The following is a 20,770-nucleotide window of genomic DNA, read 5'->3' on the forward strand; positions in this document are numbered from 1 at the left end:
TGTAATCGGACATTATCTTCAATCAAAAATGTAGGGAGAAAAAAATTCCAGTAGCTAGCTGCATATGAGTGAGAATGTGGACTTCGCCAGCAGTCTACTAACGCTAATGGACGTGAGTGAAACAAAAATACTTTGATATGAGCTTGGGATGAGCAGCAATGCAGTCATTTACATCACCGAAAATTGGCGGAAATTGGAACAAGACTGAACCTGTATTACATAGCCAGTGGGCTAAACGTCAAGCCGGTGGAAAATAGCAGTTTTTCTACACTGCATCGGCGAGGATGCAATGGAGATCCACAACACGATGGAGATTCCATATGCTGATCCACAGGACAAGAAAATGGCAGAGGTGAGCAAGCATTTGAAAAATATTGTGCACCACGGAGGAATACTGTTGGAGAGATCAGTTTTAGGAACAAGTTCAATGAAAGGCTGGTATTGACAAGTTTATAACCGAACTGAGGCTGAGAGCACGCAACTGTGAGTTCAAAGACACTGAGGATCTAATGCTAAAGGAGAAAATTGTGTTTAGCATCACAGACAGTGTTAGCAGAAAAATGTACCAAGTAATTCAAATTAAAAGAGACTGAGACTGTACTCATATCCCATGGAGGCACCTGCATAAAACCAAAGGGCATAATGACATTGTAAGTGCACACTCTGCACAAACAAGCTAAAGTTCTATGTTACAGATGCATCTGACTACTAGGCAGAGAGGTCTGTGTGCAGCTTGACCTCATCAGAAATGTTGAAACAGTTGCACACCACGGTCCGCAAGTGCTACGCATCTGTGTTCAAAGGACTATGTGAGTTTCCAGGCCAGCACCACATCTACATTGATTCAAAAGTCTCTCCTGTTGTTCATGGATGTAGGAAAATCCCATATGCTGTGCTTGACAGGCTGAAAGAGACATTGGACAACCAAGAGCAGAAGGGTGTGGTCAGCAAAGTAACAAAACCAAAAGCGTGGGTGAGCAGTCTTGTCATAACTGAAAAGAAAAATGTCTCTCTTAGGGTATGCTTGGACCCTAAGGACGTGAACAAGTCCATACAGCATCAACACTTCTCCATACCCACGCCAGAGGATGTGCAATGCAAACCAACAAGCAATAAGGTCTTCACTATTCTAGATGAGAAGGATGGGTATTTGCAAATCAAGCTGGATGTGGAATCAGCTGCTCTCTGCACATTCAATAACCCATAAGGGAGGTAACAGTTTAATCGCTTATCCTATGGCAAAAAAAGTGCCAGCGAGGTATTTCAGCAGATTAACTCAGATCGTTTTTTAAAGAAGAGCATGACCGCATTCTACAGCAGGCAATGGACAGAGCCATCAGTCTGAATGTGAAGTTCAATGATGACAAGATACAGTACATGGTGAGTGAAGTGAAATACATGGGGCACATCACCAGCACAGATGGGGTTTAAGCAAGGTGACAGCAATCACAAAGATGCCCCCACTAGAAGACAGAAAATATCTACCGAGGCTACTGGGCATGACACGTTTCCTAACCCAGTATATCCCAGATGAAGCCACTCAGAATCTTCTTCAGGAAGGACATGGCATGGCAGTAGCACCCAGAACAAGAAGCAGCACTGGAGATTGAAAAAAGCCATCTTGTCACGTTCTGACCTGTAAAGGCGTTATTTGTTAGTGTTTAGTTTGGTCAGGACGTGGCAGGGGGTATTTGTTTTATGTGGTTCAGGGTGGTTGTGTGTATGTGTCCATGTAGAGAGGGGTATTTGATTTATTAGTCCAGGGTTTTGGTGATTGTTCTATGTTAATTTATTTCTAGGTTCTGTCTAGTCATTTGTATTTCTATGTTTAGTTAATTGGTGTTGGGGCCTTCAGTTGGAGGCAGCTGTCTATCGTTGCCTCTGATTGAAGGTCCTATAATTAGGGGTGTGTTTGTATTGTGGCTTGTGGGTAGTTGTATTCTGTTTTGTGCTTGTCACCTGACAGAACGGTTAGTGTTGTTTCTGTTAATTGTATAGGTGTTTATTTTGTTTCTCCTTCTTATATATTAAAAAGAGAAGATGAGTATACACTTCCCTGTTGCGTCTTGGTCCTCCACACACGACACTCGTTACACATCTCTACTGCATGTGCCACTGCTGAAATTCTTCAATCCACAGGAAGAGATTGAAATCAAGTGCATTGACAAACTGAAAACTCCAAGAACACGACAAACTGAAAACTATAAATAGCTCTCAAGTCGTTTCATTAAAACAAATCCCTAGGCCTAATAAGCAGGTAGGCCTATGAACAAGAGCCTAAATAACGAATGTGTAATAAATAGCCTAGAGATAATGACCATGGCTGAAGCCCACTATAGCCTTCCACTTTATAATCCGTAAAATGATGGTTTTGTAATGCTCGAAATTACACAGAATGCACTGTCGGATGGTAGAGCGCTCGCTCCTGCGCATCTATCTTTCCGCCATTTCTCACTGAGCTGAAGCATGTTGGTCTACATTCTAGGGCTGTTTATACCCTACAGAGTTGGACCCTACGGAGAGTAGCGTAGTGTCGCAATGTCTTCACAAAAGGGGCGGCTACCTGTAGTGTCTTCTGACATTCGATGTACTCCTGTGCAACATTAGTTTATAACGCGCCATATCATTCCTTGCGGAGCAGTGTTGTGTAGGCAATTAAGCTTGCTTGGTTCCTTGATCTGATCTATACCCACCGGGCAAGGGGATTTCTTATCTGATTATTTCACATGGCTACATGGGAAGCTAATCAACTTCAAAATCACCTCAACTTCAAGACTGCTGCCTTGGTTTAGCTTGGCATTCAATAAGAAGCCTATAAAAAATGTCTGCACTCAACTACTGTAAGTCTGCAAATTACTAAAATGTAAATGTAACATTTTCCATTGATAACCAAATATAACCTCTGTGACTGTTCAAACAATAAACCAAACAACATTGTAGCCTTATTAGAATGCCCCCAAAATGTATTTTGTTTAGAAGTAATAACTACCTGATTGACTACCTAAAAACAGCCCCATGCCATGTGCTTTTTCTCTGTGAGCAAAAATGATGGCATTCTATTTTTAGCTGATATGGGAGTGAATACATTCAAGCAGCATATTATACTGGGATAATGTTGTAGGTTACACAGGCAAGTAAAGAATATTTGCCGGGCCATATGATTCAATTAGAAATCGGATTATTTCACACGTGGGAAGCTAAAAGGCCAGCTTGCTTGCTGTTTTTAGCCAGATAGCTAGCAAACTGCTATCGGCATAGCCTACAGCCAACTGGCAGGCAACCGGCAGGCACACAAGATCATTTATAATAAACCTAAACTTCCATTACATGTAGCCATTATTCAAATATGCAGTTGGTTTTCATTTAAATAAGCTAACAGTGGTGATGATGTTTTAAAATGTGATTCTTCTTTGCTTTTACCACAAATGGGAAGACAACAACAAGAAAATCTCTGCTATCGCCACCTTGTGTATGTTGCTATTCGGAGGATTAGGAACACATGGACCTGCGAGGGTATCATGTTACAAAAGGTGCACGTTGCTCCAAAAAAATCGGACTCTACCCAAGAGCACGCATGCACGTAGATCTACGCACACAAACACAGGCTTGCCTCAAGGGGGAATTTGATGGAAGCCTTCATGAACGAACAGCTACTGTGTTGAATACATACTGGTACGAGAGTCAACGAGTCTACATGTTCATTTATATAATTTTTTAAAAAGTAACCTTTATTTAACCTGTCTGGGCTAGAGGGCAGTATTTTCACAGCCGGATAAAAAACGTACCCGATTTAAACTGGTTACTACTCTTGCCCAGAAATGAGAATATGCATATTATTAGTAGATTTGGATAGCAAACACTCTGAAGTTTCTAAAACTGTTTGAATGGTGTCTGTGAGTATAACAGAACTCATATGGCAGGCAAAACCTGAGAAAATTCCAAGCAGGAAGTGGCCTGTCTGAGAATTTGTAGTTCTTCTTTTGGTTCTCTATCGAAACTACAGTATCTCTGGCGTTACGTAGCATTTTCTAAGGCTTCCATTGGCTCTCTAAAGCCTTCAGAAAGCGGATTGAGGCGTCTCCTGTCTCTGGGCAGATAATAGGAGCTCAGTTTGTCAGTGGTCTGCCTGGTGACTAAGAGATTGGATATGCGCGTTCACGAGACCTTGCTGTTTTTTTATTTTCCTCTTTGAATGAATACACTATTGTCCGGTTGGAATATTATTGCTATTTTACGAGAAAAATACCATAAAAGTTGATTTTAAACAGCGTTTGACATGCTTCTAAGTACGGTAATGGAACATTTTGAATTTTTTGTCTCGAAATGCGCTCGCGCGTTACCCTTTGGATAGTGACCTGAATGCATGAACAAAACGGAGGTATTTGGACATAACTATGGATTATTTGGAACAAAAACAACATTTCTTGTGGAAGTAGCAGTCCTGGGAGTGCATTCTGACGAAGATCAGCAAAGGTAATACAATTTTTCTAATACTAATTCTGAGTTTAGTGTGCCTCGAAGTTGGCGGGTGTCAAAATAGCTAGCCGTGATGGCTGAGCTATGTACTCAGAATATTGCAAAATGTGCTTTCGCCGAAAAGCTATTTTAAAATCTGACATAGCGATTGCATAAAGGAGTTCTGTATCTATAATTCTTAAAATAATTGTTATGTATTTTGTCAACGTTTGTGATGAGTAATTTAGTAAATTCACCGGAAGTTTTCAGTGGGGATACATTTTCTGAACATCACATGCCAATGTAAAATGCTGTTTTTTGATATAAATATGAACTTGATTGAACAAAACATGCATGTATTGTATAACATAATGTCCTAGGAGTGTCATCTGATGAAGATCATCAAAGATTAGTGCTTCATTTAGCTGTGTTTTGGGTTTCTGTGACATATATGTTTGCTTGGAAAATGGCTGTGTGATTATTTTGGGCTATGTACTCTCCTAACATAATCTAATGTTTTGCTTTCGCTGTAAAGCCTTTTTGAAATCAGACAATATGGTTAGATTAATGAGAGTGTTATCTTTAAAATGGTGTAAAATAGTCGTATGTTTGAAAAATGGAAATGATAGCATTTTTTACGTTTTTATATTTTGCGCCACGCTGTTCCACTGGCTGTTGAATAGGTGGGACGGTGACGTCCCACCTAGCCCATAGAGGTTAACTAGGCATAGTTCATAATGTGTATAGGGCAATAACAGCACATTGCATTTATCCCATTCTAACGTTGAACGTCTTGGTACATTTATCAACATATCTTGTGTCACTCCCTGATCTGTTTCACCTGTCCTTGTGCTTGTCTCCACCCTCCACCAGGTGTCGCCCATCTTCCCCATTATCCCCTGTGTATTTATACCTGTGTTTTCTGTCTGTCTGTGCCAGTTCGTCTTGTTTGCCAAGTCAACCAGCGGTTGTCTCTTAGCCCCTGGTTTTCCCCAGTCTCTCTTTTTCTCATCCTCCTGGTTCTGACCCTTGCCTGTCCTGACTCTGAGCCCACCTGCCTGACCACTCTGCCTGCCCCTGACCTGGAAACTGCCTGCCGCCCTGTACCGTTTTTGGACTCTGCCCTGGCTATGAACTCTTGCCTGTCCCTGACCTGCCTTTTGCCTACCCCTTGGATTATAATAAATATCAGAGCTCAAACCATCTGCCTCCTGTGTCTGCATCTGGGTTTCGCCTTGTGTCGTTATAGTACGAACTGGCCATGACTGACCCAGCAGACTGGACCAGCTCAGTCTCACTGTCTCCCTGCAGGGAGCTACCATTAAGAGACAGGAGGAGCTACTTCAGAACCTAATGGACAGTGACGGTAGTGGATCGGTAGTGGATCGGTTTTCCAAGGCCGACCATTTCATCCCTCTCCCCAAACTACCCTCTGCCAAAGAGACGGCCCAGCTCATGGTGCAACACGTTCCCTAGTCCGGTCTCTAGTTCTGGACTAGGGAACGTCACTGGAGGCTCCGGACTGGAGAGCGTCGCCGGAGGCCAGGTGCGCAGAGCAGGTCACAGGGTATACTGGGTCGTGGAGGCGCACTGGAGATCTGGAGCTTATGGCTGGCACAACCCGTCCTGGCTGGATAACCTCCGTAGCCCAACAAGCACGAGGCGTTGTGACAGGTCGCACAGGTTTGTGTTGGCAAACTGGGGGTACCGTACGTAGAGCAGGCACAGGATAACTTGGGCCGAGAAAACGCACCGGAGACCAGGAACGCTGAGTAGGCATACTCCTTCCTGGCTGAATGCCAACTCTAGCACGGCACCTGTAAGGAGCTTGCACCGAGCGCACCGGGCTGTAGCTGTGCACTGGCGACACAGTGCGTATCTCAGCATAACATGGTGCTTGCTCGGTCACTTGCCCCCCACAGTAAGCACGGGGAGTTGGCACAGGTCTCCAACCTGACTCTGCCAATCTCCCCGTGCGCCCCCCCCCCCCCCAATTTTTTTTTGGGGGGGGGCTGCCTCTCGCACTTGCCTCGCCGTTGGTATCGTGACTCCTCTCGTCGCCGCTCTGCTCTCGCTGCCTCCACCTGTTCCCATGGAAGGCGATCCCATCCAGCCTGGATCTCCTCCCATGTCCAGGATCCCTTGCCGTCCAGAACTTCCTCCCAGGTCCATTCTTTTCCACGCTGCTTGGTCCTTTTAGGGTGGGTTATTCTGTCACGGCTGTCGAAAGGAGCGGACCAAAGTGCAGTGTGGTTGTAGTTCCACATTTTATTAAATCTGTGAAACTTTGCAATACATAAAGAACTGAATTAACAAAACAACAAACCGTGACACAGAGAGAAACAAACACTACTCAAAATATAATTAACCCACCAAGACCCAGGAAGAAAAATCCCTACTTAAATATGATCTCCAATTAGAGACAACGAGGACCAGCTGCCTCCAATTGGAGATCAACCCCCCAAAAAACAAAAACAAAATAGAAACCTGGAACTAAACATAGAAATAGAAAACATAGAAAAACACAAAACACCCCCTGTCACGCCCTGACCTACTCTACTATAGAAAATGACATCTTAGTAGGGTCAGGACGTGACAAGTAGCCTATATCTTCTACATAATAAGCTACACTCATTCCCCTGGCATGCACCATATAGGAAAAGGCTTATGTTCAGGCTTATGTTTATGAGAGAGCTCAGCCATTCAAATGTTTGTAATGACTCATCATCCATTAGCTGTAGTGTATAAATAACATGTGGACCTATTGTATGTATGCCTACTTTATAGTTTTCTTCAGTTCACAGCTCAATATATCACCACAATAATTAAATACGATCACTTCTGTTTTACGTTTCAATAGAACTCTACTGTATATTAATCAATTACTGAAGTTAATGTGAAAAAGAAAGTAATTATATTCCATTCTACTCCATTCAATCTATTCTATTATTTAGTTATAATTAGTTCCTGTGTTTGTTTCCCTATTTCAGGTGTTGTTTGACGTCACTGTGGCAGGCCATGAGGTTGGCAGGATTGTGATTGGCCTGTTTGAAGACCTTCTTCCACTGATTGTGAATAACTTTGTGGGTCTTGCAAAAGGGGAGGTAGGCCACTGTACGCTGTCTGTGTAAAAGTTGTTATTGTGGTGTGAGTAAACAAGACAGGAAAGCATCAGAATACCAATTATCCATCCATAGATCATAGGTCTATGATCATGGCTGTGTCGTGTCTTTGGGCATCATTAACTTGAAGACATGTTTATCAAATAACTCTCTGTAATTATTATTACGCGATTAACTGATTAATTGTGTAACTGTAATTAACTAGGAGGTCGGGGCACCAAGGAAAATATTCAGATTACACAGTTATAATTTTCCTAATATAACTGTCAGATATTATAACATTATATATTATATTATAAGATCTGATCTATTATCTTCTTGTTTTAATGATGTGTTATTACCTCGCGTCCAGTCTCATTCCAAACGTCATAAATTGTTGTTATCTGCACGAACCCAGTCTTCACTAAGTCATCCATACATCACTTGTCTTAAAATCATTTAATTACTAAACTAAGTAATTCACAGAAAGCATACAAAACAGTAGGTATCATTACAAATCAAGGGCAGAGAAATGTGCCCTAGTGGGCTAAACCGGCATGGCGGCTTGTTAAACAAAGGGTGATAAAGGGCCGCTGAGGAGGCACAACAGAGTTGATAAATATTAACAATTGATATGCTAATCCTTTGCACATGAACGCTCACTCATTCGGAAACAATTGCAATCAATATATATATTTACGCTCAGTGTGTCGTCGTGATCTTTGTTGGAGAGTTTCTCTCTCTCTCTCGGTTAGAATGGATCTTTCAAAGCAACATTCATTAATATCGTTATAGAATAGTGGTTTCGTCGGTCTTCGCGTTCAATGATACCGAATTTCTAGCTGCAGACTAGTAATTAATATCAAAGACTTCTATATCGATAGTTTAACCACGTGGTATGGTTGAAGTTCAGTAGAATGCATGGTCAAACCTTGGCTCTCTCTTCTCGAGGTAAGCTGGTCTAAAGAAAGAAACCCTGGGTGGGGATTCATATACTGAACGTAGAAAAGGCTGTCACATGATGCCTTGTCCTGTCTGTGTCCCTGGGGGCGTGCCGGTGACTTGGTAAAACTTTAAACAGAAAATACAATTTTCTCACTTTAACATCTTACATAGCATCTCAACATATTCCAAATAGTTTTATCCTTGTTGATTCAGTTGATACAACCATTTAGATGTAAGTCTCATAGCTGAGGCTATTATATAAACATTATTATGGTAATATGGCAATATTGTCTCTCATGAGTTGTCATAAAATTGTACCAAGCGGACCAGTTCATAGCTAGATTCTTCACCGATCTTTTATACCTTCTCCAGAACATAAATGTAATTCGGTTCCCCCGTCCTGTGAGTTGGAAGAATTCCTTTGTCTCTCTATGAAACCACTCTGTCTCAAAACTGTGGCCTGTGAGGCAGGACATTCCCTTTGGAATTTACGACCACCTTCTGACCACAGCAGCCTGGGTGTAGGAGACAGAGGGAGATGGTGCAGAAGTAGGGGGATGGTAGAGGGGGAGGGGGTCAACTGTGCTCACTGTACTCAAAGAGGGCAACGTCATGACAGCTGTTTAGAGAAAACCGAACCATGGATTACAGTTTCTCCTGGCCCATAGAATACAGTTTAGCCTTCAGTGTGAGGAACCATCTAACACAAGTTGTAAAATCCTGAACTTCCCCTTTAACCTGTTAGGGCTAGGGGGCAGTATTGACACGGCTGGATAAAAAACGTACCCGATTTAATCTGGTTACTACTCCTGCCCAGTAACTAGAATATGCATATAATTATTGGCTTTGGATAGAAAACACTCCAAAGTTTCTAAAACTGTTTGAATGGTGTCTGTGAGTATAACAGAACTCAAATGGCAGGTCAAAACCTGAGAAGATTCTGTACAGGAAGTACCCTGTTTGACCATTTCTTGGCCTTCTTTGCCATCTCTATCCATTACAAAGGATCTCTGCTGTTACGTGACACTTCCTACGGCTGCCATAGGCTCTCAGAAGGCGGCAAAAAGCTGAATCGTGGCTTTGCAGGCTCTGGCTGAAAAAAAGTAGCGCGTTTGGGTAGTGGCTGGTTACAGTAGTGTGAGACTCAGGCTCGTGCCCGCGTCGACCGAAAGCTTTGTTTTCTTTCCTCTGTTTACCTAAATGGAGATTCCCGGTCGGAATATTATCGCTTTTTTACGAGAAAAATGGCATAAAAATGAATTTTAAACAGCGGTTGACATGCTTCGAAGTACGGTAAAGGAATATATAGAATTTTTTTGTCACGAATTGCGCCATGCTCGTAACCCTGATTTACCATTTCGGATAGTGTCTGGAACGCACGAACAAAACGCCGCAATTTGGATATAACGATGGATTATTTTGGACCAAACCAACATTTGTTATTGAAGTAGCAGTCCTGGGAGTGTATTCTGACGAAGACAACAAAGGTAATCAAACTTTTGTAATAGTAAATCTGACTTTGGTCAGGGCTAAACTTGGTCGGTGTCTAAATGGCTAGCTGTGATGGCTGGGCTATCTACTGAGAATATTGCAAAATGTGCTTTCACCGAAAAGCTATTTTAAAATCGGACACCTCGATTGCGCAAAGGAGTTCTGTATCTATAATTCTTAAAATAATTGTTATGTTTTTTGTGAACGTTTATCGTGAGTAATTTAGTAAATTGTTAGTAAATTCCCCGGAAGTTTGCGGGGGGTATGCTAGTTCTGAACGTCACATGCTAATGTAAAAAGCTGTTTTTTTATATAAATATGAACTTGATTGAACAAAACATGCATGTATTGTATAACATTATGTCCTAGGATTGTCATCTGATGAAGATCATCAAAGGTTAGTGCTGCATTTAGCTGTCTTCTGGGTTTATGTGACATTATATGCTAGCTTGAAAAATGGGTGTCTGATTATTTCTGGCTGGGTACTCTGCTGACATAATCTAATGTTTTGCTTTCGTTGTAAAGCCTTTTTGAAATCGGACAGTGTGGTTAGATTAACGAGTGTCTTGTCTTTAAAATGCTGTAAAATAGTCATATGTTTGAGAAATTGAAGTAATAGCATTTCTAAGGTATTTGAAAATCGCGCCACGGGATTCAACTGGCTGTTGCGTAGGTGGGACGAATTCGTCCCGCCTAGCCAAGAGAGGTTAACCTCTTACATCTAGACGTTCCGCTAGCGGAACACCTGCTCCAATATCCAATGATAGGCGTGGCGCGAATTACAAATTCCTCAAAAATACAAAAACTTCCATTTTTCAAACATATGACTATTTCACAGCATTTTAAAGACAAGACTCTCCTTTATCTAACCACACTGTCCGATATCAAAAAGGCTTTACAGCGAAAGCAAAACATTAGATTATGTCAGCAGAGTACCAAGCCAGAAATAATCACACACCCATTTTTCAAGCTAGCATATAATGTCACAAAAACCCAGAAGACAGCTAAATGCAGCACTAACCTTTGATGATCTTCATCAGTTGACACACCTAGGACATTATGTTATACAATACATGCATGTTTTGTTCAATCAAGTTCATATTTATATCAAAAAACAGCTTTTTACATTAGCATGTGACGTTCAGAACTAGCATACCCCCCGCAAACTTCCGGAGGAATTTGCTAATAATTTACTAAATTACTCACGATAAACGTTCACAAAAAGCATAACAATTATTTTAAGAATTATAGATACAGAACTCCTCTATGCACTCGATATGTCCGATTTTAAAATAGCTTTTTGGTGAAAGCACATTTTGCAATATTCTAAATACATAGCCCAGGCATCACGGGCTAGCTATTTAGACACCCGGCAGGTTTAGCCTTCACCAAAATCAGATTTACTATTATAAAAGTTTGATTACCTTTTGTTGTCTTCGTCAGAATGCACTCCCAGGACTGCTACTTCAATAACAAATGTTGGTTTGGTCCAAAATAATCCATCGTTATATCCAAATTGCGGCGTTTTGTTCGTGCGTTCCAGACACTATCTGAAAGGGTAAATAAGGGTCGTGCGCATGGCGCAATTCGTGACCAAAAAAATCTAAATATTCCATTACCGTACTTCGAAGCATGTCAACCGCTGTTTAAAATCCATTTTTATGCCATTTTTCTCGTAAAAAAGCGATAATATTCTGACCAGGAATGTCCATTTAGCTAAACAGAGGAAAGTAAACAAAGCTTTCGGTCGACGCGGGCACGAGCCTGAGTCTCACACTACTGTAACCAGCCACTACCCAAACGCGCTACTTTTTTTCAGCCAGAGCCTGCAAAGCCACGATTCAGCTTTTTACCGCCTTCTGAGACCCTATGGCAGCCGTAGGAAGTGTCACGTAACAGCTAAGATCCTCACTCTTCAATAAACAGAGACAAGAAGAACGACACCTTGTCAGACAGGCCACTTCCTGCATGAAACCTTCTCAATTTTTTCCTGCCAAATGAGTTCTGTTATACTCACAGACACCATTCAAACAGTTTTAGAAACTTTAGGGTGTTTTCTATCCATATGTAATAAGTATATGCATATTCTAGTTACTGGGTAGGAGTGGTAACCAGATTAAATCGGGTACGTTTTTATCCAGCCGTGAAAATACTGCCCCCTAGCCATAGCAGGTTAACTGTTGACATGATGTTGTTCTTAAAGTGTAGACTGAACATAGCATCTAAAGTAGCCTATATTCTGACACACCTGCATATTTCTTGCACATTTGCAAATGGATAGGCGATACAGTCATGTGAATTTCCAAAATCATCGTCTTTGCAGAAAGGATATGGTTATAAAGGAAGTAAGTTTCATCGGGCAATCAAGGACTTCATGATCCAAGGCGGTGACTTCACAGCTGGAGATGGGACTGGAGGTAAGAAAGATCACATAGAATTTGATCTGTCTTAGACATTTGATCTTATGTTGAATGTTGGGAATAGTATATCAACAAAGCAGAGAAGGTGGTTACGTACACTCCCCCAAAGTTCTCAGTAGGCCCATCCCAGGGGGCACCTATTCCCTATATAGTGCACTATGTTTGACCAGGACCCATAGTCTCCAGTCCCAGTCTCTTCATCTGTCCCCACACAGTCCTTAAATGCTGTTTCCCTCATTTGTTGCCACAGGTAGAAGCATTTACGCAACCAATTTGCTGATGAGAACTTCAAGCTGAAGCAACTGGGAGCAGTTGGGCCAGTATGGCCAACACGGGCCCAGACACCAACGGCTCCTAGTTTTTTTATCACTGCGGCCAGGGCTCCTAGGCTGGACGGGAAGCACGTGGTGTTTGGGAAGATGCTGGAGGTTATGGTAAGTGGAGGCAAACAATTTGTTTTTAGAGTTAGAATATTTTTTGTGGCCACTGACATTGGAAAATAATTTGTCACTCACACATATACACATGAACACACGTGTCACACACACACACACACACACACACACACACACACACACACACACACACACACACACACACACACACACACACACACACACACACACACACACACACACACACACACACACACACGTGTACACACACACAAGTGTACACACACACACACACACACACACACACACACACACACACACACACACACACACACACACACACACACACACACACACACACACACACACACACACACACACACGGGTACAATGAATCGCTTGTATATATTCTAATCTTCTCTTTACAGTCTGTGGTTCACACCATCGAGCTCCAAGACACAAATGACCGAAACCTGCCCTATACAGTGTGTCATTGTCAACAGTGGGAAGACTGAAGTCAAAAAGCAATTTATTGAGGAGGTGGAGGGTTGGGAGGGTTATCACTACACTTTCACTAGAGAAATATTATGCAGTTGTTGTTTATGTTTATTTATTACTAGAGCATATCCGTGGCTCTCTAATGGGTATACTAACTATTAACAAAATAAATACTTAACTCATGAGAAGATGTAATTTATGAAGAATATGTTAAAACTGTTGGGCGTAATTTGTTGTTTGTTCTACACTAATTGTCAAATGATCAGAATGTCATTTGCACTATCCACTCAGCACTTTGTCATGCTAAGCTGAAACAACTTTTTTTCTCACACATTGTTGATACAGTGAGGGAAAAAAGTATTTGATCCCCTGCTGATTTTGTACGTTTGCCCACTGACAAAGAAATGATCAGTCTATAATTTTAATGGTAGGTTTATTTGAACAGTGAGAGACAGAATAACAACAACAAAAAATCCTTAAAAAAGCATGTCAAGAATGTTATAAAATGATTTGCATTTTAAAGAGGGAAATATGTATTTGACCCCTCTGCAAAACATAACTTAGTACTTGGTGGCAAAACCCTTGTTGGCAATCACAGAGGTCAGACGTTTCTTGTAGTTGGCCACCAGGTTTGCACACATCTCAGGAGGGATTTTGTCCAACTCCTCTTTGCAGAGCTTCTCCAAGTCATTAAGGTTTCGAGGCTGACGTTCGGCAACTCGAACCTTCAGCTCCCTCCACAGATTTTCTATGGGATTAAGGTCTGGAGACTAGCTAGGCCACTCCAGGACCTTAATGTACTTCTTCTTGACCCACTCCTTTGTCGCCTTGGCCGTGTGTTTTGGGTCATTGTCATGCTGGAATACCCATCCACGACCCATTTTCAATGCCCTGGCTGAGGGAAGGAGGTTCTCACCCAAGATTTGACGGTACATGGCCCTGTCCATCGTTCCTTTGATGCGGTGAAGTTGTCCTGTCCCCTTAGCAGAAAAACACCCCCAAAGCATAATGTTTCCACCTCCATGTTTGATGGTGGGGAAGGTGTTCTTGGGGTCATAGGCAGCATTCCTCCTCCTCCAAACACGGCGAGTTGAGTTGATGCCAAAGAGCTCCATTTTGGTCTCATCTGACCACAACACTTTCACCCAGTTGGTCCGAAGCCTCCAGTGATCCATGGCCCGAAGCCTCCAGTGATAATTCATGGCATGAAGCCTCCAGTGATGATCCATGGCCTGGAGCCTCTAGTGATGATCCATGGCACAAAGCCTCCAGTGACGATCCATGGCGCGGAGCCTGCAGCGACGATCCATGGCACGGAGCCTGCAGCGACGGGCCCCTGTACAGAGCCTCCAGCGACGGTCCCCAGTACGGAGCCTCCAGCGGCGGTCCCCAGTCCGGAGCCTCCAGCGGCGGTCCACAGTCCGGAGCCTCCAGCGGCGGTCCTCAGTCCGGAGACTCCAGCGGCGGTCCGCAGTCCAGAACCTCCAGCAGGGGTTCTCAGTTCAGAGCCTCCGGCGATGATCCACAGTCCGGGTCCTTCGGCAACGATCCACGGTCCGGTGACACAAAAGCGGAGGGATCAGCGGGCGGAGCGGGGGCTATGCCCCGAACTGGAGCCGCCTCCTATGCTGGCGGATAAGCAGGATGAGAGGGTTCTTCGTCCCGCACCAGAACCGCCTCCGATGCAGGAGGATCCGCGGGATGAGAAGGTTCTTCGTCCTGCACCAGAGCCGCCACCGACATTAGACACCCACCCTAACCCTCCCTGTTTTTTGTTGTTTCAGGTTTTGCGTTCGGAGTCCGCACCTTTGTGTGTGGGGGGGGGGGGGGGGGGGGGGTACTGTCACGTCCTGACCATAGAAAGCTTGTATTTTCTATGGTAGAATAGGTCAGGGCGTGACAGGGGGTTTTGTTTAGTTAAAATGTTCTATGTTGTGTGGTTCTAGTTTCTGTTTTTCTATGTTATTGTTTTTTGGGATGATCTCCAATTAGAGGCAGCTGGTCATCGTTGTCTATAATTGGGGATCATATTTAAGTAGTTCTTTTTCCCACCTGGGTTTGTGGGAGATTATGTTTTGAGTTAGTGCATGTTGTACCTCTTTGTCACGGTTTGTTGTTTTTATAGTTTATTGTATGTATTGCATAGTTTCACATATAAATAAAGATGTGGAACGATACACACGCTGCGCTTTGGTCCGCTCCTTCATACGACGACCGTGACATTTACAGAGTTTTCCATATAGTGGTTTAATGTTGATGGAACATTTTATTCTGTTTCAATGTTACTCCTGAATCACTATGAAAAATACATTTGTTTTTCTTAAGTGTATCTTGATGGGCTTGGCAACAGTAACAAGGGGTATAGCTTTTGGGGGGGTAGAACGTTTCTTTGCAACCATCAGGTGACGTTCCTGGAACAAAGCATCCAGGGACTATGACAGAACGTTCTAAGAGCATCCTATAAACATCCTTGGGGTTGTCCTGAAACAAACCGGGTACTTGACAAAAACATCCAGTAGACAATCACAGAACATTCCAAGAGCGTCCTATAAATGTCCTTGAGGACCACCCTGGAACAAACCGCGTACACTCTTAGAAAAAAAGGAACCTAAAAGGCCTAGATAGTTGTCCACATAGAGGAACCCTTTGAAGAACCATTTTTGGTTTCAGGTAGAACCTTTTTGATTCCAGGTAGAACCCTTTTGGGTTCCATATAGAACCCTTTCCACAGAGGGTTCTACATGGAACCCAAAGGGGTTCTACCTGTAACCAAAAAGGGTTATTCTGCAGTTGAAAAACCCTTTTGGAATCCTTTTTTCTAAGCGTGTACTAGACAAAAACTTCCAGGGGACCATGACAGATCGTTCTAAGAACGTCCTATAAACATCCTTGGGGACGTCCCTGGAAACAAACCGCAACCTAGACAAAAACCTTCACAAGACCATGACATAACGTCCTGAGAATGTCCTAAAATCATCCTTCGGGATATCCCTTTAACAAACCGGGAACTAGATAAAACCTCGACAGGACCATGACACACCATTCTGAAAACATCTTAAAACTGTCCCTGGGGATATCACGGGAACAACCTGGAAACTAGACAAAATGTACACAGAACCATGGCACAACGTCCTGACGACTTTAGGCGACCATTTTGTGATGTTCCGGGGACATCCTAATGACTCATTTCTGTTTGCATGGAATTCATGTATGTTATCAGAAACAGTCCATCCAATCATATCATATCATGAATTATTTGCAATGCAGTAATAGTAAAGGAAAGTGTCAGCAAGGGCATTTTCTACAATGAAATGCTGTTGTTAGAATTTCTGTATTTGTACAGGTTGTTATTTTGTTCTCTATGGACCTCAGTCTCAAGTGGTTTTAGTATTTGTTCTAGTGTTTGTTTGCATTGGTATTTTTCCAAACTCAAGATAATTACTGGTCATCAATGAATACAATGGGAATGGGTTGTTCTGCCTTGAAGAAATACTGCAGTATATCAATGAGTCGCTAGGGGACAAATCCATTCATGGGCTAAATATGGTATGTATGAAATAATTACATTTACATTACATTTTAGTCATTTAGCAGACGCTCTTATCCAGAGCGACTTACAGTAGTGAATGCATACATTTCATACATTTTCTTCTCCGTACTGGTCCCCCGTGGGAATCGAACCCACAACCCTGGCGTTGCAAACACCATGCTCTACCAACTGAGCCACACGGGACCGTGTGTTGCATTTGATTGCCGCAAAATGTAATCAAGGTCATTTCCTTAGTAGGTGACGTCAGAGGTCAGCATCTGGGAGAAGTTGGAGCTCAGGGATGATAGACAAGTTTCCCACTAGTAATTACCAGTTGGAGGTAATTCCCAGTCGTATGTGGTAAATACCACCTTCTCAATTGGTTATGAACACAGCATATGAGCGGTCAGTCCAGCATCTTGTCAATATGTAGATAATCTTTGGTTTATCATTTATTATTTTTTCCTTTGTTGATTGACTCTCCTACACTTCTTATTGGATTATAATTTATCTTTTTGTGGAAAGAAGTTAACAGTTTTTGGGACGTCGGATTTAAGGACATTTCAAACTTATTGGTTCAACTTTTTTGGTTTTGTGACCATTCAATTCTGGATTATGGAATTGAATGTTGAACTTTTATTGCTGGCTATAACCACTGATCCTAGATCTGTGGTTAAGGCAGGTAGTAAGACTCACTAATAATAACTAACTCACAAATAATAACTTCTGGGGGGCCAGTAGAAAACCCAGACATTTGAAATGAATGGTCAAGTGCAAGTGTTGGGATTGACAGGTGATTTGCGTAAATTGACAACACTGTGAACTAATGAGAACACAGTGTGATATGTTTTCTTCACTCCCATGTCTCCACACTGCCAGGGCTAGAGGAAGAAAACAGCCATGGACACAAAGGTCAGAGCAAGAGGATACATCTCATGAGAACACCATGGAACGCACACACACACGCACGCACGCACGCACGCACGCATGAACGCACGCACACACACACACACACACACACACACACACACACACACACTGAAAACACACACAAAGTCTGTATTCTCTATCTCCCTCCATCTTTCCACTCCAGCTGAAATGAAAAGTTACCATTCCTGAACGCATGGTATCTTCATATGCAGTGACTTATACCTGTATACAATGGCCTCAACACAACAGTGCATCTACATTGAAAACTGTTCTAATGTATTTTTCTGTACTTCATTCCAGGTAGTCATATACATGATGTGTGTAGTGTATCTGTAGTCTGAACCATATCTCAGTGGTTGGGCATGTAATGAGAGGTCTGACCATGCAGCGTGTCCACAAGAGTGGAAAATGGTCCAGTTCGGTAACTGGGTAAGAGCAGTCTAGAGCTGGTTGGGAATATATGAGAGGATCAATGGGAGATGGGCTAAAAGTTGGCTCTCTGTCCATTGCAGGGCTTGAAGAGGCTGTGAAGGGATGACAGGCTTCATTAGCAACAATACTGGGCAGCATGCAGGGCTCCCACAGGACCCTCAGTGCAGGATGATGGGACAGTACGCTAGAAAGGTCAAGCGCAGACAAATCAGCATCGCAGAATGAATGCCTGATAGAACCATAAAACCATACAGACCAGTGCAACTTTCTATCCGCAAATAAATGGCCTATCAATACAGATCAACTTTGTATCTTTTAATCAAGATAGTTAGAAATACAGTACTGTATACTCTCATGTGAAATGTTCACCCCCCTACTCTAATAAACCAAATAGTGAAATCTGATTATATTATTAAGTTATGTGTGGATTTCACATACCACACAATCAGAAACACAACTGGTTTTGTAGGCTATACTGTAAAGCAGAGAAATGTACAGTATGAATGTGTCTATTATAAGATTATGCCGGGGCCAGATAATCACTATCATATTCCACAGTCTTCATCCTCGTAAACCTTATACAAGGCAATACAACTATACTCATATACTATACACATTCATTTTCACTAACATGTCCCTTCTGTATAACAGTGACATAGAGTTCCTGTGAAAGGCCCTTATGGCTAGGTTTCATTTCACTGCGTTGTCAAGCATTGAATAAACTCACTGAGAGTGGGCTATTGAAAAGCTTTTTTTATGTCCCTCTACTGATTTCTGACAGTGAAATCATTTACAGATCTCTTCTCAGTGTCAGCCATATTGACTTCTTAGTAATGACAGTGTCTCACCCTGTTATACACTGACAATTATCACCAACCGCTCCTAGTCCACCAGGCTACAATTATGCTCTGTATTATCATATTGACACTTCTGACAGCCTTTTGACAGCACTATCAGATAGTATGAAGAGTTACTGTGGCAGAGCTATAAGCATCAGTAAGTACACTTTGAGCAATTAAATTAAGCAAAATTGCAGGTCGCTGTCCCAAGCCTGGGAAAATATTTTGTCAAGATTCAAAACACCTTTCTGGTGATTCCAGAGCCATCATTTTGTCCACTTTTGTATCCGCTCTACCACTCCCATTGTTCTGCAATGCTAAGTTATCACACCTAAATAATGGCTCACTAACTCTCCTGGTCCATACATGGACTACTTTCTATGTATTTTTAAGATTATGCAAATGTATCGTTGAACTATCACTTTAACATATATTGATTTGAAAACATACTTTGTGGTTAAAAAATGTTTAAAACCCTGTGAGTATAAGCATTTTAGCCCCGTTTCCATTAGCTTTCAGTTCACACTGAGAATGTGGCGGAACATACACATAAAATCATTACGTTTCCATCTTTAAATTGTGAGTAGGACACCAGGTGGACGGAATTGACAGCCTCTCAGGTTCTCTCAGCACCTTACCACCATGTTCACCAATTGTCTGGATTTTTCTCTTTCCACAGTTAAAATTTGGTCACAAATTTACAAAAGGGACTTGTTCTCTCTTGACCCCAGCGAGGTACCATCACTCGGTGGAAAACATTGTGAAAATATCAAAGGCAAGCGGACTCGACAGGGGAGAGGTATAAACAGCCTAATGATTTCCCCTGAGTTTCTGCCTAGGAGCAGTGTCACAGAAAGCAGCATAAATGGTGACATATCCTCACTTAGGCTCTCGGGGAAATCGAACACTGACACTCCCTTTTCAACTTGGGCTTCCTCATCAGCCAATTACCGCAGTAACGGAAGAGTGCGCTCACATCTTGGGACGAGAGAGCCACTAACCTTCTGAGATTATGACTGTGTACAATGCCAAACAGGCCACACTGCACAGACTTCAGGGCCACCATGCCCTGAGGAGCTATTTAGAAATGAATAGAGGATTCTTCACAGCAGCTCCAGATCACACCTCCATGTAATAGGGCTTTTTTGCCAGCTGCCAGACAGAACAAATACCCACAGCCTTTTTTCCCCACTCTCCAATGGATGGGAACACATGAACAAACAAAAATATGTATTTGAAAAATTCTTCCTGTTTACTAAAAACTTGAATATCTTTTGGAAAAAACGGAGTTTATAGAGGAAGATGGAGGAAAAAAGTTAGGCGGACGATCACCGCAATGTTTAATCATTAAGACGAAAGGTTGGCGCGGGAGCCATCGTGTTAAATTTATGCATCGCGCCACATTTATCATAAGCTGGATTCCAGGCTCAGAATGCAGAAAAGAAAAGCTGCTTAATAAATCAGGAGATACTGAGCTGTAAGTGCTTTCCACTTGAAAGCATTGAGAGAGTAGAGGTTCTCTTCTCCACACCACCACTCACCACTTCACTGATAACCTGTGGGTACAGTGCATGTGTAAACTATCTCAGTGCATAATAGATCACTGATAACCGTGCACAAATAAAACAACAGCAAAGCATTCATAACATCTAAAGTATCCACAACAATTCTATTACTATTTAGGGGGAATAAATTACGAACAGCTTCTGCATAATCTTATATGGAGTACATGGGG

At 42.4% G+C, this 20,770-nt stretch overlaps 1 protein-coding gene across 1 annotated transcript; it reads left to right on the forward strand.

Annotated features, from left to right (window-relative positions):
- Positions 1–1,323: 1,323 nt before the first annotated feature.
- ppic (peptidylprolyl isomerase C) lies at positions 1,324–13,322 on the forward strand. The gene is given in 7 exon segments (XM_014174765.2): positions 1,324–1,380; positions 7,446–7,559; positions 12,316–12,418; positions 12,677–12,718; positions 12,721–12,767; positions 12,769–12,846; positions 13,236–13,322. Coding segments are annotated over 7 exon segments (528 nt in total).
- Positions 13,323–20,770: the final 7,448 nt, after the last annotated feature.

The sequence above is a fragment of the Salmo salar genome, chromosome 26 (assembly GCF_965601325.2).
Source record: "Salmo salar chromosome 26, fSalSal1, whole genome shotgun sequence".
Classification (NCBI taxonomy): Eukaryota; Metazoa; Chordata; class Actinopteri; order Salmoniformes; family Salmonidae; genus Salmo; species Salmo salar.